This window comes from Neolamprologus multifasciatus, chromosome 19 (assembly GCF_963576455.1).
Source record: "Neolamprologus multifasciatus chromosome 19, fNeoMul1.2, whole genome shotgun sequence".
Taxonomy (NCBI): Eukaryota; Metazoa; Chordata; class Actinopteri; order Cichliformes; family Cichlidae; genus Neolamprologus; species Neolamprologus multifasciatus.
Window position 1 is genome coordinate 10,293,706 of NC_140457.1, and position 20,275 is coordinate 10,313,980.

The following is a 20,275-nucleotide window of genomic DNA, read 5'->3' on the forward strand; positions in this document are numbered from 1 at the left end:
AATAAAATAAAAATTGATGTTTTTCCTTTCTTTATTAGAAAGAGGGACAATACATATTATTGAAGATTTTAACAAATGTAACTATGCCAGATTATAGCCTAATTTCCATCTGTAGACCCTCTGGCAGGTTGATGTTACACACAAGTTAATAGCAACATCAGACAGTATTTACAGACCATGTATATAGAGACAGGGACAAAAAGCAGTGATCACATCACGAATATGACTTTTATTGCCTGAATTTTAAGACTTTTTGCTTGAACATTTGGAAACTTCACTTTCTTACAATTTAATACCTTAAAAACAAAAATGAAAAATGAGTAAGTACATTACTCTTTTAGCAAAATGCAACAGCAAAACTCATTTAATACATATTAATGAATAAATTAAACAATGCTTCCCATTTTCTTCATGGTTATTAAAGCTTTGTGCACAGGAGTCTCCATAAGTAAGGTGCAGTTTTTCTTCCACTGTGGAGAATCGGGAAGCTGTTTGTCTGCAACAAACAAAAGGAAATCAACATTAAACAACATTACCATATTTAAGTTTTATGAATTTCTTTAACAACAACATCACATGTTTGTAAACAGACTTTCTACATCTATTAAATGGACAAAAGTATCGGGTCGCATTACAGCAAAAGTCTGCTCAGCCACTGAAACAGTCCTGTCACTTCATGAACCGTTTGTGGCTGACCTCTTGTGGCTCCTGAACACTTCCACTTTTGCAGTAATATTCTTGCAGCTGATGGTTGAATATCTAGGATTTCACAAGCTTCCTTTTTGCAATTCAGTGACCGCTTTACAATGACCATTACTTCCACAAATGTTCGTAAAAGCATGTTGCATCATACGCCTGTGGGAATGGGACTGAGTATGTATTTAAAACAAAAATGAATGTGAAACTCCTACCTTCACTTTCAAGATGGACTCGTGTGGGGAGACATCTGGTGTGGTCCGTGTAGTCCAGTGTGCAGAGCACAGCTGTCTTTTCTCTCGGCACAGTGAGTAACAGCACCAGTAGTGAACATAAAACATTACTCTCCATCACCTCAATCGACTTATGTTTTTCCTATAAACAAAAAGCAAAACAGGGTCAATTTGATATTGTTTTAAAACAAATAGCAATAAATACAAAACTGTTTTGTGCTTTAAAGGCCATAAATAGTTTGTGCTTAACATTAATGGGTTCTTGGCTTTCAAAATCTATGAATGGAACAAAACTCCACAGTTTCTGTTGCTCCCCAACAAAGCTACAGGTTTCATAAAAAGAAGTGTGCAACTGTTTAGGGTACTTTTGATTGTTATATTCATAATTTAATCAAAGTGTAAATTAATTCTGTAGTAGAACAAGCCCAAACGTCCAGCCAGAGATATGTTTTAAAAAAAATCTTCAGCCACTTAAACATGGAGTCCTGCAACAGATGGCTTTGCCCACCCAGAACGCAGAACATGATGGAGTCAACATTAATTGGGCGATGCCACAGCTACTGAGGGATATGTTGAAATATAATTTAAAAAAGTGAAATCTGGCACCTTAACAAGCTTCAGCTGCTGCTTGCGACCAGCAAAGGCGTTGAGATGTTGGCTGAGGGTGTCCAGAAACACCCTCAGGTCTGTTTGCATGTTGTTCTGCTCAGCAAGGTTGTTTAGGGGAATAAAGGGAGGGATGTTGTGGCGACTAATCTTTACAGTTGGCTTCAGATCAATCTCCAGGTTAAAGGTGTCTAAGAAGACGTTCTCATAGGCCGTTGCGATAGATATGCATGCTCCTTTCCCCTTGCGAGTCTTTATGATGTCATACCCGCCTGATGATATCAGCAAATAAAACAGAGCAGGAAAAAAGAGAGGATTAAAACAGGCCAATAAAGATCTGAAGTCTGAGACACACTGGAAAAAGTCAGTGAAAACATCTCCAGGTGACACTGAACCAGAGGAAATAATACTGCAGTTAGGCTGATACCTATGAGGTGATGAGCATGTAGAAGATCTTTCAGCTGAGTGTGTCTGGCCATGAGCTGCAAAAGTTTTGAGTTCTCCGACTCTTCATCCATGTTCTCCTCTTCTTCATCTGCACACTGTTTGTCCATAGCCAACCTCAGTTTCTGGAGGTCCTGTAACAGGAAAGTGCAACCAGCATGTGAAAGTGATGTAACGTTTCAGACCCAGTTCAAATGTGAGCATCATATGAATATGAAATCAGTTGGTTTATCACTGCTTTCTCACACCTAAGTAAACAATCAGGATCTGAATCCCAATCAAAAAATACTATTTTATGCCTGTCAGACAGTGGTTCATCTCTCGAGTTGTGTACCTTCTTTATGCTGGAATGATTTATAGATCAGTGTTAAATGGCTTAACAAAGAAATACAATATTCTTCTGAAAATGGTCAGGTAAGGATGAGTACTCTACTGTAGTATTTAAGAAAAACACTAACATAAACTGCTATATCTTGATAAAGATTTCAATGTAATCCTACTATAAACGGTATATTTTATGAATATAAATACGGCTTATAATTGTATAAGTTTATCACGTGTTTTGCGTAAATATTTGTCCGCGAAGTTAGCTTCTACCACCATGAGTCCCCAAACCTGGTGTGTCTGTATCTGTGCCTTCAGCTGCTCTCTCTGGGTCTTCAGTGCTTCAACTTTAGCCTTCAGCTCCATCACACGACTCTGCTGCTGAAGCTGAGTTTTACGACTCCTGGCTTTAACTTCCAGCAGACTCAAGTGACTCAAAACACCTGAGGATAAAGCACACATTTACTAACTTCTAAAGGACACAAACGAATGTTTTACTGTTGTATTGTTGGGCTAATAAACATTAGCTCATAGCATTAGCAGGCTAACGAACTTTGCATCACAACAATGTTCTTTATAAGCTAGCTTGCGGTGTCGCTAAGCTAGTTAAAAGCTCTCGCTCCGAGGTACCTTTCGCAGGTGCTCCCTCCATGTTTCCCGAGTCTTTTTCTTTATTTTTCTGTACGTACTTGATCCGATGTAAACGTCCACTCCTCTTGCAAGTTTTTGATTTTGGCGGCTGTTGCGTCACCACACCGCCCACTTCTCCAACCCCGGAAGAAAATTAAAAACAGTTTGCGATCACATGGAGCAATGGAGCGACAGATTAGCATGGTAAGTGTGTTCAAGTCCTTTTTTCAACATAGCATACGTTTAAACAGTTTATTTGAAAATACAACCCCTGATTTTCATAAAGTCGTGATTTCATTCATGGAAATACCTTCCTCATCAAGTTTTAACTAACGCAGTGCTCTTGAACGTCTCAGTGAAAGGCATGGTGACGGTTACACTCACCCGGATACCCACAGTGCCCTGTAAAGGTAACCCTGCTCAATGCTGTTGTACCTGTTCTGTCTCCGCTAGCACACTGTTTCCTCTCACACATCATGCTGTCTTGATTAGGGCCATTTCCTTCATACCCAGTCAAGTTATGCAGATAAAGTCACTTTTAAAATCCTGCATCATGCTTTGCCATAGTACAGCGAGGCTTTTGTGACCTTGTTGTATTTTGTGCGCCTCCTTTGTTGGGTTTGAGGCAAAATGATCAATTAATTGATCAGCAGAGATTTTTACAGTATATTAATACCTAATCTGGCTCCCGGCCAGATGAAAGGATTTCAACCTTCAGTCCGTTTTAATGTGGAAGGAAATCAAAACAAGATACACGAGGATGCCACCTTGGGTGACACCTATTTGTAATGCTAAACCCCCCCCCCCCCCCCCCCCCCCCCCAAATGTTTTGAAAACAATCTTCTAGGTAATTTTGCTTGATTTAGTTAAGCAGTCAATTTAAAAATACTGCATCCGTGTGAATTTATAATACATTCCACTGAAATATTTTTATTGGCTGTATATTCTGATAGGAAAACACTTTTTAAAATTACCTTTTAACCCCTCTTCGCCACAGCTGGAAGCGCTTGTTTAAACGTTTGATGTCGTTGACCTTGAAAACTCACAGTGACTTGTTCCTGCTGTAGCTCAGGAGCAAGGAACCTCCCCCTTTCCAAAACAGCTGACATTATTTTTGGATCAGCACAAGCAGGGAAAAGTTGACATAGTGAGAGGTTACGTGACTTCAGTTTGTCTGCTTTACATTGCACAGATTGGTGATATTCTCATGTAGCAGCGGTGCTTTGATGCAAGCATTACAGTTTAGTGACAACAGACTCAGTGCTGAATCTGTTTGTCTGAGCAGGAGCACAAATGTCTAAGAAAAGCACAAGGAAATCAGCTGTGTGCAGATGTGTTTCTTCTCCCGCTTTTGCAAAGTTGTTGTTGTTGTTTTTAAATTGTATAAGCAGAAAAGGGCTGAATAGAATAATATTTCATAATATAAATAATAACTCTGGATATCTGAGCAGATCACCTCACATGCAAATGATAAATAGACAGGTTCTTAAATAGCGCTTTTCTAATCTGAGCACTCGCCCATTCACACCCTTTCATACAAGCACTTTTTAATGCTTAAGTGCTTTCTGTCTGACATTTATACTCCAATGGATGCATCAGAGAGCAACGTGAGTTTAGTATCTTGCCCAGGATTCAAAGCACCAACCTTCAACAGCCAGCCCACATGCATATTTATTCAACTTTTTTTGTTTCCTTCAAGGTTTTTGGACTGTTATGACTGATGGGTGTGAACAAGGACGTTTCCTATTTTTCTGACCGTGTGTGTGAAGAAGCACACAATCTTCTCAAACTGCAGCCAGGAGACAATCAAGATGGACCCGTCCGACCAGAAGTTCTTCACGGTTATAGACTATGTGATATTTGCCGTCTTACTCGCTGCCTCTATGGGCATCGGGCTGTACTACGCTCTGTCTGGTGGGCGTCAGCGCACGACTCAAGAGTTCTTAATGGCAGACAGAAGCATGGGCTGCCTCCCCGTTTCCCTCTCGCTCATTGCCTCGTTCCAGTCGGCCGTGGCTATCATTGGCGTACCAGCAGAGATCTACACGCACGGCACTCAGTACTGGTTCATCGGCTGCGCCTACATCCTGGGCCTCTTCATTCCAGCTCACATTTTCATTCCAGTGTTTTACAGACTGCGCGTCTCAAGCGCTTATCAGGTTTGCCGAAGCATTTTCATTTTTCACCAGTACTCAGTTAAAGCGAGCTTATCTTTAGATTTCTTATGCTGCTTTGTTTCACAGTATCTTGAGCTGCGCTTCAGCAAAGCAGTACGCATATGTGGAACTTTGACCTTCATCTTTCAAATGGTGAGTGCAGCACTGCAGTGCGATAACACAGGATGTGCGGATGCAAGGTTTTTTCCCAATATTTGATATTCAAATACCACAGCTACAAATATAATATCACTACTGTCTTTCTCACAGGAGTAAAATATAAATAACATCCCTTGTGTAACCTATTAAGTTTTGTTTTTTAATGTAACATAACATTTTATAATAATGGTATTCTGTACAACTGGTAAAAAGCAAGACAGAATAACTGTAAATGACAGGGTTAGAGAAGGTGGACAAGTTTAATGGAGCTGGAGATGGTGGAGTTGAAGATGTTAATATTTTCACTGAGAGGGGCCAAAAGTGGCAAGATTAGAAATAACTACATCAGAGGAACAGGTTAGATTGAGCAGTTTGGAGACAAAGTTAAGACAAGGTTGAGATGGTTTGGACGTGTGCAGAGAAGCGATAGTGGATGTGCTGGACAAAAGATGTTGATGGTGGAACTGCCAGGCAGGAAGAAAGGAGGAAGACCACAGAAAAGATTATGGATGTACTGAAGGAGGACATACAGAGGGTTGGTGTGACAGAGGAGGATGTTAGAGATAGTGTGAGATGGAGGCAGATGATCCACTGTGGCGACCTTTAAAGGGAGCAGGCAGAAGAAGAAGGAGAAGAGGAAGACTGATACCCAGTAGCTATGTCATGTTGTACCAGCTCTAGTTTTATTTTAAGCAGATATAATAAAGCAGTGTAAATATTATCTTTTTTACTCTCAGCTATAAGGAGAATAAACTTAATGTCACTTTGCACATTTAGTGGACCGCTTTAGTGCATTCAATAATATAAAGGCCTTAAAGTTCAAAGGTTTTTCTATGAAGCTGACATTTTCTTTTTACCTGACTGCAGGTTATCTATATGGGAGTTTGTGTGTATACTCCTGCCTTTGCACTGAATGCAGGTAAGAAGAGGTTATTTATCTTTTTCTTTTTCTTTTTTTTTAACTTTCTCATTGAATTTAACTAAATAATTCTTGTAGTTCAGTGGGTTGCTCTCTGTCTCTGTTTTTGCAGTCACTGGGTTTGAACTATGGGGAACAGTGCTGGCCACTGGACTAGTGTGCACGTTGTACACAACACTGGTGAGTTACATCACAGGCTCAGTTTGCACAGCCTTCTACAAGGGGTTTGAATAAATTGAGGGTGATTTCATTGAGCTTAACCTGATAGGAATGACTTGCTCTTCTGTCAACACTGCCTTTGCTACTCTATAAAAATAACTTGCAAGAACTGACAAAAAACCTGCAAAAAATACCCATAAATATTTTTTAGTAGGGTCTTTATTTTTGAGTAGCAGTTGAATACTTCTTGATTCACACGTGCCTTTTTGTCTCAGGGTGGTTTGAAGGCCGTCATCTGGACAGACGTCTTTCAGACTGTTGTGATGTTTGCAGGGCAGCTGGCTGTCATTGTGGTGGGAGTGCAGAAGACTGGAGGAGTGGCTGATGTTTGGAGGAAAGTCTGGGAGGGAAACCGCATCTCTGGTCTCGAGTGCGTTTGAAGTTTGCTTAATGGAAACGACTCTTTGTAGAGTTTTCCTATGAATATGTAAAATATGCAGGCAAGGGGCATGATATTTGATACTGAAAGCTTTCTGGGGTGTACAACACTGAGCACACATTAGTTGCATGCAGATAAAGATGGGGGGAAAAATAAAATACACTGCATATATATCCAGATGATAGTCAAATACATCGCACACTCTAATAAAGCTGTCGTTATTTTTCGCACCGGCAACCACACGAAACTTCCTTCTTTTGAACAGCTGCAGAATTAAAGCACTCTGAAATCTAACGCTTCTTTTTGTTATAGCTCGTACATTTAAAAACCACAGTGCGGTTTTTCTGGTGAGAAATTAGGTTTGCATTTGGTTATTAAAATTTATCTGCATTCTAAACATTGACTGGCAGATGGAAACCAATATCACCTGGCTCCACGGGAGCTGTAAAAATGTGTCTGTTGGCACCTGAGGCTACTTCAGCAAAGTAGCGGTTGGATTTACATGGATGCGGAAAATCTGAAAAAATGTTTGCAGACAGTCTTACAAACGAAAAACAATCCTTCACCTATCCTACAAGATAAATGCAGGTTATAGTACTGCAGGTGGCATTAAAACCTCCACTTATTTAGTAGAGGGAGGAAAAAAATAAATCAAATCTAGCTTGAATGTGTTTCTCTTCAATATTTAGTACTTGCAAATCTTTGTTTCTGCAGTTTTAAGAAAGGTTTTGTCACCTATTGCCTTTTTTATTAAATTAACCCAGGACTGTATTCTTCAAATAGTATATTTGGAATCATTACCTGCTGTTGCAAGTTTACTCTACATGGAGGCTTGTTGGAAAGAGCTCCGGTCCATGCATTTGATTTCATAAGATATAGTCTTTAAACCACATCTCTCTCTCTCTCACCTGTGATACAGTCTAAACCCAGATCCGACAGAGAGACACACCTTCTGGACTCTTGGGGTTGGTGGGGTCTTCCTCATGCTGTCCCTGTATGGTGTGAACCAGGCTCAGGTCCAAAGATACCTCAGCTCACGCACAGAGAAAGAGGCTGTCAGGTAAGCAGTGGCTTTGATATTAAAGCAAAGATTCTTGTGAATTCATACTGATAATATGTTCTACAGTTATTCATGACACAACAGAGATGGAAGGAGACAGTAGATGAGCCTCTAAATATTTTATTTCAAGCTAGCTTGTATGTATTCATGTGCTTTATTAAATCCTGTGGCTGTTAGATTAGCTCTATGTGTTAGCCACTCTGCCCTGCAAGTTTAAAGGAGGGTGCTCCAAAAAAACATGAAAAAAACATCTGCAAAAAGGATGAGTGAAATAAAAAGAAAATGACACGAAGCTGACTTCAAAGTTAGCACCTTATTATGTTCCCAACCTCCTGCAGGTCTTGCTACATGGTTTTTCCCTCCCTGCAGCTGGCTCTGGCTCTAAGTTGTGTGATGGGGCTGGTCATGTTCGCACGTTACTGTGGAGAGGACCACTCTGACAAGCTGGCCAGTTCTTCACGGGATGCAGTGAGTTGCACTGTACTGTGTAATGTTTATAGTGTTCCCCATCCATCCATCCATCCATCCATCCATCCATCCATCCATCCATCCATCCATCCAGGATGAATATTGCATAACTGTCATACTCTTTTCTGGAGTGAACAAAATCTGAAGTGAAATATGAAGAATGATCAAAAATATTCATGCCTAATTAAATAAAGTTCCCCTGAGAGCACAAAAATTACAGCATTGGTATTTGCATATTTTATAGTGATACCTTTCATTACATTCGACTCATGTCTCTCTAGTGTTTTGGACGTCAGAGATGATACAATATGTGTTTTGTTCCTGGCAAATGATACATTTATGCAAATCGAACTGAAGGTACCAGGAAGATATGTCTATAGTTTGTTTCCCACAGATGGTGATATATTTTGTGATGGATATGCTGCACGGTCTGCCTGGGCTGCCTGGACTCTTCATTGCTTGTTTATTCAGTGCAGCCCTCAGGTACGGGACTTTCCACAGTTTCTGCAGAGACAGAATAAATTTTACTACCAATCCTCTTTCCACAGTATTTCATCACTCAGCTTTAGGCTTGTCATGATACCTGCATTATCAACTCATCGTCACGTATGGACACATTTTCAATAATTGTCCACGACCCCAACATTGCATGATGTTTACATGCATCTTTGTTAAAATAGGAAACATTTTAACTCATATTTCCAAAAGAAAAGCAGGTTTTTCACTCTCATTAAAAGTGAAGAGACAAAAAAAAGATTCTTTTTTTTTTTTTTTTTTTTTTGCTGTAATTTGTGGCTGTGCTGATCTTTGTGAGCAGTTTCACTGTCAGTGGGGCACAGGTACTGCTCCTATACACACACACACACAGAGTGAACCTGGGGGGTGTACTATGAACCAAGATTAATGGATTAGTGTGCTATGCTGAGTCTAAAGTCATACATTCCAGTGTGAATAACCTGCTACATTTGTAGGCTATTTGTCATGAAGAATACCATAAAGGTGGCTCTCTTTTCAGGTTAGATCACCATAACAACTTCTGTTGAACAGCTAACCTGGGCTGGAACAGGTTATGTTCACAATTGGAAGTGACTCATTTTCACTATTTCTATTATTTACAGAATCTTTAAGTGTTGTATAGATTCAGTGCTTAAGGAACCAGTTTTACCTGTAGAGATGTAGCTTAGTAACGCCACCAGTTTAAGCTTAGCTATAAAGTTACAGCAGCACAAACCGTGGCTATAATTTTACAGCTGCTAGTCTCATTGCCACTGGAATTTACATTTATTAAGTTGGTGATACAGAAAATATGTAAATGTTTGTGTTTCATTTGTAGGTCATTTTACCTACAGATGTGACTTTTAGTGACTTTTACTTTGATCTTGTGACAAACTCTCCCGGTGACCATTTTACTGACTCAGAACTGAACACACTGCATAATTTTGATCTTTTAAATGCATCAACATGAAAGTTTCAGAGCTCTAACGCGCAGATGTCACATATTTGTGTGTACAAAAAAATAATAATAATAACCACTGTTGTGTTAGGTGTTATCTCTGATAGGAATTGTAGGTTTTGTCAAGCGAGTAAACATAAAGAGAACCTGACTGTTTATGTGGAGCTTGCTTTATAGCTCTGTTGTGGAGTTGAAACACTGTTCCATTCTCTTTATCTCTTGAAGAGAATTAATAAGAGCATTTCCTCAAATTTGTTACCAAAGTTCACCTGGACTCAAAGATAAGACTTGGTACAGGCCAATAATACAAGGTGGTAACTGTGGTTGTTTATCTTTTACATCAACTCTTATTGCTGTAATGATTTGCTAACTAGAATCCAAGAGGTGAAACATGCTTTAAATTTGCATTTTAAAGTTACACGTCCTTTTTTCCTTTTCTTGTTTAGCACCATATCGTCGGCCTTCAACTCTTTAGCTACTGTAACAATGGAAGACCTCATCAAACCGCAATATCCTGCCATGACAGAGGCGAGAGCAACCCTGCTGTCCAAAGTTTTAGGTCTGCTCTCTGAAGCTTTAAATGTTGCAATTTGTGAATTAAAGCAGTGAATTGAAAATGATGCTTTGACCCTAAAGTTTATACTTGTGTCTCCTTAATAAGCTATGTCCTATGGACTGCTCTGCCTGGCCATGGCATATCTCACTCACCTCATGGGTGATTCGGTTTTACAGGTAAGATCGCACCAGTTATAACTTTATAATCAACATACTTCTATGTTTGGACCGATTGTTTATCATATTTAACGTTAGGTGGCTTTGAAAATCTTCGGCATGGTTGGTGGTCCTATTCTTGGTCTGTTTTGTCTCGGGATGTTCTTCCCGTGGGCCAACTCCATCGTAAGTTGACTTCTAACGTAAACTCACAATAATGCTGTTTATTTATTTATTAACTTATTTTGGTAATTGTTTCCAGGGAGCTCTGGTAGGTCTGTGTGCAGGACTGGTTGTGGCTTTCTGGCTCAGCATTGGAAGCATCCTCACTCGTAGCACAAGACCTCTACCAGTGGAATGCGGCGCCAATGCGACTATTGCTATTCAGACAGCGTTCAACAATACCACTCTGAGGTACGGATCACTCCGGCTGCACACTGTGACCTCTCCTCATTGATCATCTCCTTAAGCATCTCTTTGTTCTTCAGCCAACCCTCTGGACTCAAGAGATTTTACTCCCTGTCCTACATGTGGTACAGTGGCTTTAACTGCACTACAGTCATTTTAATAGGCCTGATTATCAGCTTTCTCACAGGTAGGTGAGTTCTTATGCATATCTTTATTGTCCATAGCTTTTCTTTATAAAATTTTTATTAGAAATTCTTAATTATGTTTCTTAGGCCCAACAAAGGAAGAAGATGTGATGCCAGGAACACTCTATCCCTTGTTAGGAAAACTTTTTTGTTTTCTACCTGAACACCTGAAGAAGAAGCTCTGCTGTGTGACTCCACTGGGACAAACGGTGAGTGAAATGATCGATTTAATAGCAAAGAACCTTGCAACATTTATATATAATGTATTTGCAGTAGAATAATAGTAAAGCATTAAGTAAAGATGGTGGTACAACTGTGTAACCCCGGTGACACAGAGATGATGTTTTGAAATGTTTACTAGAATTTGGAAGAGCGGGACTTTTTTCAAGGGCCTCTTTTCAGGATCATGATTTGCAGGCGGCTAAAGTGGGATTTGGCAGGTGGGGAACAATAAGATTGGGCGTAGTGGTGCAGCATGGGAAACTAAATTATTTAGAAATAAGTCAGAATAATTTGTTTTGCTCTTTCTGCCCTTTTTAGCCAACCAAATTCTGCATGATATTAGTAACTGTTACACAAGCTTTATAACTAATTTCCAACACCTAGACCTTTCCAATAAGAAAGGTACAATTCAGTGAATCTAATCAGCATTGTCACTTTGAATATACATTCGTGTCAGCTACCCTAGATGTAAACAGTCCAGCACAGTAAACTTTAACACATGACTCCAAACTAACCAGTTTAGCCTGTCCTAAATTTCCTGATATTTTCATCCAGTCTTTGTATAACACAGAATTAGTGTACTTCAGTTCATTGTGCAAGAAATTGTAATTCAGCAACACATCATTTATTTATATATATCTGACTCAAAAAAATGTAAAGTTAGTTACAACATTACATATACACTTTAAAATTCCAAGCATGTAAATTTCACTTTCTAAGCAGTGCTTGCCTTTGAAAATAATCTTTCTTGTCCTGTCTTTCTTTGCATCTTTTTCCATCTCTGATAGTGCCACATATTAACATTTTACTCTAACCCTGTAAAATACAGAAAGTGTCCATATACAAAGTGCACAGAAGCAGTAGTGCGACCACAACTTCACATCTGCATCATGAACCCATTGCAGAGTTGAAAGCGAAAAAGGATGAGTTGAATGTGCTTGCAGGCCATGGATGTAATTATTTTCTTATTATTGAGCAAATATCTATATGCCGTCGCTAGAAGCAATGCCAGGCTGCAGTACATGAAAAATTAACTCATCCAGTAGTAATATGTATGAACCTGCGGATTAGATTTATTTATTAACTGACTGCTAATCGCCAGGATTAACACTGCAAATTGCAGATTGTTCAGTCATGCAGTCATTTAAAACTAATTTTTATTGAGCTGACCTGACAGGCTGATGAAGGCTATTGCAAAATGTAGGTGCTACAACCTGAAAAGCCTCTGGTTTTAAAGTAACAATTGGAACAGTTAGACTAATCAGATAATCAGAGAGACTCTAATCAAGAATATTTCAGTCTTGTGTAAGGAATCCTCATATCAGTCAGGGCTATGTAAGAAACTCATAGTTCTTTTTAGACTAAAACTGAAAGGGGTGCATTCACCTATTTCCGAGGGCTTAAAAGGATTCAGGACTGGGTGACTTCATTTATCTTTATTATAAGTAATTTATCCTAACTGATTTGTCAGAGGTTGTATTCTTGCAGGAGTAAAAATCTGGTCTCAGAGACATTTTTTCTTATGTTGGAGATGAGAGAGCGTTGGATATGGAGGCAGTGGGAGGGATTATCCGTAAACATCTTCAGGCACCACTGAATATAATGCTGCTTCCCCTTTTTTCCCAAAATTAGACTAAATATTATGTATGCTTGCTTGCATTTTGTTCGTATTTACTCTGCATCATTTAGAGTCAAAATTCAGAAGTTGGCAGCAGTCAGTCATTCTAACAGTTTATGGAAATGTGTAGCACAAAATACAGCAGTAGCAGTATGTGAAACATCCCTGGTTTGATCCCCCTTTGGGGCTGTATCAGAAAGGATCTCTGGCATAAAATACCAAATTGAACATGTAAAGCTACCTTCTGTGGAGACCCCTTGTGAATAAGGGAGTTGCTGCCAGTAGCACTTAGCATAATGTCAGCATGCTAACTAACATGGTGTTTATAATCAAAATGATCACTGTTAAATATTTGCTGCTTTTTCACAGGTATGAATATTTGATAAAATCAGTTTCTTATGTGTGTTTTTATCTTTTTAAATTAAAAAAAATATACATATAGCTTGCAGCACCACAGAGGCAACCTTCACAACACAAAGAAGGTAATGGACTGGCATTCCCACAAGAAGATAGATCATCACTGGAAGAGAGGGAAAGTTTTCTTCCCGAGACTTTTGTAGAGTATGAAACCGCAGTGTGACGTCGACGTCTGTCACAAGAAGCTCTATTCAGCTCCCTCTAAAAATTTACATGTAGAAGTTGTGAATATCGTCCACATTAGATTGATGCCTGCAGCATTCAAAGCTACAAATTTTTCAACATTTAACATCAGAATTTTTTGTTTGTTTGTTTTTCTATTTATGTCAAAAGCTGAACCTGTCAGTGTCTGAGTCAGTTATGTCTTACTTACATACAATACTTGTCAGCTTTATGTGAATGCAGCTGACAAATTGACCTTGTACTAGGCCCTGAGGCAGCTCCTCGGTTAAACATCCGTTTTAGCTTTTCTTCCATTAAGCAGGTTTATTCGGATTGAGGGCCCCTCGCAAACAGCAGAGCCAAAGCTGAGTCCCTGAGATGATTATCTTAGGAATACCCACTCTCACCTTGACATAAATGAGCAAAGACTATAGAGGCAACTTTCACACCGAAACTTTGCACATATGCCAACCTCATTATTTTTTGGCCATGTTAGATTAGAGCATCTCTTATTGAAACAGTATAAAAAACTGCAGCAAGTAGGGTGAAGAATAACAGACAAATTGTTAGCTGCTTTCTGGAAGGTTTTCCTTGAGTACATGTTAAAAAGCTGAACTATGCTGATATATGTCAAAATTGATATGTTGGGAGCTTGACATAAGAGGAAAAGAAGTAAACATATTTTACGGTGATGTTTTCTTTGTACTTGATGACTGTTTAGCATTACTGTGTCTGTTTTAAAAATGGTCCTGTGAAAAGATGTCCACCCCAGCTGTGAAATTGTCCACCCCAGCTGTGAAACTCAGAAACCAGTCTTACTTGTTATCATCTATCGTCCACCTGGGCCTTACACAGAGTTTCTGTCTGATTTCTCAGACTTTATATCTAATTTAGTTCTGAGCTCAGATAAAATAATTATTGTGGGTGATTTTAACATCCATGTAGATGCTAAAAATGACAGCCTCAACATGGCATTTAATCTGTTGTTAGACTCAATTGGTTTCTCTCAAAATGTAAAAGAACCCACCCACCACTTTAATCACACTCTAGATCTTGTTTTAACATATGGCATAGAAACTGAACATTTAACAGTGTTTCCTGAAAACCCTCTCCTGTCTGATCATTTCTTGATAACATTTACATTTACAATAATTGATTACGCAGCAGTGGAGAGTGGACTTTATCAAAGTAGATGTCTTTCTGAAAGCGCTGTAACTAAGTTTAAGAATATAATCCAGCCACTGTTATCATCGTCAATGCCCTGTACCAACACAGAGCAGAGCAGCTATCTGAACGCTACCCCAACAGAGGTCGATTATCTTGTTAATAATTTCACCTCCTCACTACGTACGACTCTGGATACTGTAGCTCCAGTGAAAACTAAGGTCTCTAATCAGAAGTACCTGACCCCGTGGTATAATTCTCAAACACGTACCCTAAAGCAGATGACTCGTAATCTGGAGAGGAAATGGCGTGTCACAAATTTAGAGGATCATCATTTAGCCTGGAGAAATAGTTTGTTGCTTTATAAGAAAGCCCTCCGCGAAGCCAGAACAGCTTACTACTCATCACTGATTGAAGAAAATAAGAACAACCCCAGGTTTCTCTTCAGCACTGTAGCCAGGCTGACAAAAAGTCAGAGCTCTGTTGAGCCAACCATCCCTTTAACGTTAACTAGTGATGACTTCATGAACTTCTTCACAAATAAAATTTTTATCATTAGAGAAAAAATTACCAATAATCATCCCACAGATGTAATATTATCTACAGCTACTCTTAGTTCCATTGATGTTAAGTTAGACTCTTTTTTTCCAATCGATCTTTCTGAGTTAACTTCAATAATTACTTCCTCCAAACCATCAACGTGTCTTTTAGACCCCATTCCTACAAAACTGCTCAAAGAAGTCCTGCCATTGATTAATTCTTCGATCTTATATATGATCAACCTATCTCTAATAATCGGCTATGTACCACAGGCCTTCAAGGTGGCTGCAGTTAAACCTTTACTCAAAAAGCCATCTCTAGACCCAGCAGTCTTAGCTAATTATAGGCCAATCTCCAACCTTCCTTTCATATCAAAAATCCTTGAAAGAGTAGTTGTCAAACAGCTAACAGATCATCTGCAGAGGAATGGTTTATTTGAAGAGTTTCAGTCAGGTTTCAGAGTTCATCACAGCACAGAAACAGCTTTATTGAAGGTTACAAATGATCTTCTTATGGCCTCTGACAGTGGACTCATCTCTGTGCTTGTCCTTCTTGACCTTAGTGCAGCATTCGATACTGTTGACCATAATATTCTATTAGAGCGATTAGAACATGCTGTAGGTATTACAGGTATTGCACTGCAGTGGTTTGTATCATATCTATCTAATAGACTCCAATTTGTGCATGTAAATGGAGAGTCCTCTTCACACACTGAGGTTAATTATGGAGTTCCACAGGGTTCGGTGCTAGGACCAATTCTGTTTACATTATACATGCTTCCCCTAGGCAGCATCATTAGAAGACATAGCATACATTTTCACTGCTATGCAGATGACACCCAGCTCTATCTGTCCATGAAGCCAGATAACACACACCAATTAGTTAAACTGCAGGAATGTCTTAAAGACATAAAGACTTGGATGGCCACTAACTTTCTGCTTCTTAACTCAGATAAAACTGAGGTCATTGTACTCGGCGCTGAAAAGCTTAGAAATATGGTATCTAACCAGATTCTTACTCTGGATGGCATTACCTTGGCCTCCAGTAACACTGTGAGGAACCTTGGAGTCATTTTTGACCAGGATATGTCCTTCAACGCACATATTAAACAAATATGTAAGACTGCGTTCTTCCATTTGCGCAACATCTCTAAAATTAGAAATATCCTGTCTCAGAGTGACGCTGAAAAACTAGTTCATGCATTTATTACTTCCAGGCTGGACTACTGCAATTCATTATTATCAGGATGTCCAAAAAACTCACTGAAAACCCTTCAGTTAATCCAAAATGCTGCAGCAAGAGTACTGACAGGGACTAGAAGGAGAGAGCATATTTCTCCTGTTTTGGCTTCCCTTCATTGGCTTCCTGTTAAATCCAGAATTGAATTCAAAATCCTGCTCCTCACATACAAGGTCTTAAATAATCAGGCCCCATCTTATCTTAATGACCTTGTAGTACCATATCACCCTATTAGAGCACTTCGCTCCCGCTCTGCAGGCCTACTTGTTGTTCCTAGAGTATTTAAAAGTAGAATGGGAGGGAGAGCCTTCAGTTTTCAGGCCCCTCTTCTGTGGAACCAGCTTCCAGTTTGGATTCAGGAGACAGACACTATCTCTACTTTTAAGATTAGGCTTAAAACCTTCCTTTTTGCTAAAGCATATAGTTAGGGCTGGACCAGGTGACCCTGAATCCTCCCTTAGTTATGCTGCAATAGATGTAGGCTGCCGGGGGATTCCCATGATGCATTGAGTTTTTCCTTTCCAGTCACCTTTCTCACTCACTATGTATTAACAGACCTCTCTGTATTGAATCGTATCTGTTATTAATCTCTGTCTCTCTTCCACAGCATGTCTTTATCCTGTCTTCCTTCTCTCACCCCAACCGGTCGCAGCAGATGGCCGCCCCTCCCTGAGCCTGGTTCTGCCGGAGGTTTCTTCCTGTTAAAAGGGAGTTTTTCCTTCCCACTGTCGCCAAAGTGCTTGCTCATAGGGGGTCATATGATTGTTGGGCTTTTCTCTGTATCTATGAATCGCCTTGAGGCGACATTTGTTGTGATTTGGCGCTATATAAATAAAATTGAATTGAATTGAATTGAATTGAAAAGATACAGCCTTGTCTGTTAAGAATGTTTGATTATTACTTGACCGAAATAGTACAAAATTTTCTAAAGAGAATTAAAGATTTTATAGTTACATTGTTGTCTTTTGTGTTGTTTTCATTAGTTTTTGTAGTTTTATGTTTTGACTTTTTTATTCGTTTTTTTGTCTGTAGTTTTGAATAGATTTGTTTCTGTAAGTTTTAAGAAAATGTTTAAAGTTTAGTTTTTTATATTATTGAAATTGTTTATTTGATTTTTATCCTCTAATACTAGGTTTAGGTAAGTTTAGAGTAAATATTAAAGTAAACACAACACTTTGTAAAAGGAATTGACCCAGAGCTACACAATCATCCCAGTCTCAGTGTTAGGAAGCGCAAATGATTCCTTATGTTTGACATGTTCAAAAAGTCAGTGAAACTAGTCGATATGACTGAAACTAGCACCACTGAGTGAACAATGTCAGCCCATTGTTCATTCAGTGGTGCTAGTTTCAGTCATTATGCAACGTACTGTTTATAAGGTTGGGGAAACCTGCAGTCAGCTGAGGCTGAAGAAGTCATTTGGATGAGTGACGAAACGTTTCTCCCACTGAAAACGTTACGACATCCAGATGAACAGAATCAACCTTTTGGGTTTTGTTTTGTTTTTGTTTTCCTAAGTTTTTATTTTATTTTTGCAGTTGCAAATTTCAGCGGGCCCTACACAAGTTTCACACATGAAGATCAGTATAATGTAGTTGGAGGACTGTGTTTAAATTGTATTTAATTCGAAAACAGTTGATTACTTTTGTTAAACTTCCTGAATTAAAGTTGGAAGTCGACACTTCAATTGCATATTGATTGTTTGATTTAAAATCCACTGGGGTGGTGTGTAGAGGCAAAGTGACAAAAATTGAGTCCCTGTCCAAATTTACAACTAGTGTTATTTATAATTAGCTTGCATTAAAACTATAGGCTTGGTGTTTAAATGATTAGACATTTTTCAAACTTACTCAAACATCGTACTGAGTTAGTTGTATTAATATAATATCATACTTTCCTTAAAGCAATTTGATTTTTTCTTAACTTGCCTGTACCGTACAATGTATATAATAAATCATTGGACAGAAAAACACCAACAGTATTAGGATTTAAATATATGAGCTGTTTTCCAGCTAGTTACATCATTAAAATGTTGTCAATGTAAAGATCTACATTCCAATCATGTATTCAAGTCACAAAATATTATCATTTATGCTTTTAGACACTTTTTACTCTTGTACATTTTGAATGTGCTATTTTTTTTTTTTTTTGACTTAGTCTCCCTTCATGCACATGTTTTCGGTTGTAGCTGGTTAGATTTAGACTTCTCTACAACATTCAAACTAAAAGAAATGTTTTGCATGTTCACATCAAGTATGGGAGAAAGCAGCTTTTATTCTGGATGTCCTTTTTTTTTAAAGATAAACAAGGAAGTTTCACTTCATCTTTTTTCTTTTAACCAACTGATAAGTCATCGGTTTAAATAATATCCAGATTGTTAAGCTGATGAATGATGAATGAAAATATTATTTTAGAAATATATTATTACGCTACTACTACAGTGTTATCAGAATAGAAACGACTGAAAGCTAAAAGTAATTTTTTTTCATTCATTCTGTTTAATAAGTAATTTTCATCGAACATGAGTTATTTGTATGTAACACATCCATCCACTTTTCAGGGTCGTGGGGAGCACTGCAGCCTATCCCAGCTGTATTAGGGGGAGAGGCAGGGTACACCCTGGACAGGTCGCCAGTCTGTCGCAGGGCTAACACATAGACAGAGACAACCAATCGCACTCACATTCACTCCCGTATTCACACCTATGGGCAGTTTAGTGTTTCCAACCCCACCTGCATGTCTTTGGGAGGAAGCCGAAGTACCGTGGAGAACCCACTCAAACACCACACAGAAAGACCCCGGCCTGATGGTGGAATTGAACTCAGTTGAACTCCTCTATATTAAATCACCTGTGAAAATATAATTGAATGCGATGTCAAGTCACTGCATATGTTTAATCTAAAAATCAAATTTGAGGCTAATTATTTAAAATCAAATAATAAGAGTTAGATACCATAACTCTCCAAGTAGATTTCCTGTAATATGTGTTTAGCTGTGAACTCTTTATCGGTTCACCCTGCCTAGAAAGAGTTGTCAGTTGCTCCTAAATCTCATTTGACTAAACAGTTGTATTCGTAATATACTTAGAGCAAATGAGTTCTTTGTTTTAAGGTCACTAAGGCCACTAATGATTATCCAAAAGGGACCCATAAAAGTTCTGCATTACAGAGCTTCACTATACGCTCGGTCCTCAACACAAGGTTTGTATAATAAGGGTTGTATAATATGTGCTGTTAGCACATAAAGGCTATGTAAAAACTGTAAAGGGAAAATATTGATGCTTGGTATAGAGGTGATTTGCCATTACAGTCACGTGAAACGAGTTGGCTTTCCAATATATTTGCAGTACTCACTCGTCTTCTTTGATAAGGTGGTGTACAACATATTCACAAGGAAAATTAACAATTCAATCAATTATTCAACAGATAATACATGTAATGATACTTTAAGGAAGGATTGGACAGTTAATTTTACAAAATGTTCTTTGGTTTATTAGTTTATGCTCAAAGATCTTTTTACTTTGAGAGTTGGGACATATCACTGGTAAACAGAAAATAGCAACCAACCTGATATTGACATATGAAGACCTGTGGAGGAGTTCAGAGTTCAAAGAAAAAAAAATTAATGGGGAAAATCATTAGGGTGAGACATTAATATGTGTAGAAAAATTAATGGCCATCCACTGGCTAGTTGCTACATGCAGCAAAGTAAATGCAACAGTTTACCTCCTATAAATCCAGCTTTTATCCTTTGTGTATTTTCCCAGTCCAAGATGAAATACTCCAAGAAACCCAAACAAATTCCAACATACAGTCAAAAGCATGTATATAAACCTCACATTAACACATGCTTAAGTTACTCTG

General features: G+C 38.6%; 2 protein-coding genes across 5 annotated transcripts; one reads left to right on the forward strand and one right to left on the reverse strand.

Annotated features, from left to right (window-relative positions):
* Positions 1-13: 13 nt before the first annotated feature.
* Positions 14-3,492, reverse strand: cenpo (centromere protein O). Its single transcript, XM_085144080.1, has 7 exons — positions 3,369-3,492; positions 2,934-3,065; positions 2,595-2,746; positions 1,963-2,113; positions 1,536-1,807; positions 912-1,071; positions 14-496 (listed from the first exon to the last, which is right to left on the reverse strand). The coding sequence occupies exons 1-7, from the start codon at positions 3,409-3,411 to the stop codon at positions 387-389; spliced, it is 1,020 nt and encodes a 339-aa protein (XP_085000206.1). The 5' UTR covers positions 3,412-3,492; the 3' UTR covers positions 14-386.
* On the forward strand, positions 3,016-17,365 carry slc5a6b (solute carrier family 5 member 6). Of its 4 annotated transcripts, none has more exons than XM_085144069.1 (17): positions 3,016-3,137; positions 3,290-3,343; positions 4,633-5,092; positions 5,177-5,242; positions 6,116-6,167; positions 6,280-6,347; positions 6,602-6,756; positions 7,685-7,825; positions 8,164-8,293; positions 8,688-8,776; positions 10,193-10,305; positions 10,408-10,478; positions 10,557-10,643; positions 10,720-10,871; positions 10,946-11,052; positions 11,138-11,259; positions 13,333-17,365. In XM_085144069.1, exons 3-17 carry the CDS (start codon positions 4,745-4,747, stop codon positions 13,468-13,470), a joined length of 1,839 nt encoding a protein of 612 aa, XP_085000195.1. In that variant the 5' UTR covers positions 3,016-3,137; positions 3,290-3,343; positions 4,633-4,744; the 3' UTR covers positions 13,471-17,365. The 4 variants fall into 4 exon arrangements, with proteins under 4 accessions (XP_085000195.1, XP_085000199.1, XP_085000197.1 ...); XM_085144073.1 differs by having other exon boundaries at positions 10,946-11,056; positions 13,333-13,466; XM_085144070.1 differs by having other exon boundaries at positions 3,028-3,137; positions 3,272-3,343.
* The last annotated feature ends 2,910 nt before the right edge of the window (positions 17,366-20,275 follow it).

Coding starts and splice junctions, on each gene's coding strand:
- slc5a6b (XM_085144069.1), top strand. CDS start 4,745: ATGGACCCGTCCGACCAGAAGTTCTTCACGGTTATAGACTATGTGATA. Junction 8,294..8,687: donor CCAGTTCTTCACGGGATGCA/GTGAGTTGCACT, acceptor TGTTTCCCACAG/ATGGTGATATATTTTGTGAT. Junction 10,306..10,407: donor CCTGCTGTCCAAAGTTTTAG/GTCTGCTCTCTG, acceptor CTCCTTAATAAG/CTATGTCCTATGGACTGCTC.
- cenpo (XM_085144080.1), bottom strand. CDS start 3,411: ATGATGTGTGAGAGGAAACAGTGTGCTAGCGGAGACAGAACAG. Junction 2,747..2,933: donor GGAGGGAGCACCTGCGAAAG/GTACCTCGGAGC, acceptor CTTTATCCTCAG/GTGTTTTGAGTCACTTGAGT. Junction 497..911: donor AGTCCATCTTGAAAGTGAAG/GTAGGAGTTTCA, acceptor TGTTTGTTGCAG/ACAAACAGCTTCCCGATTCT.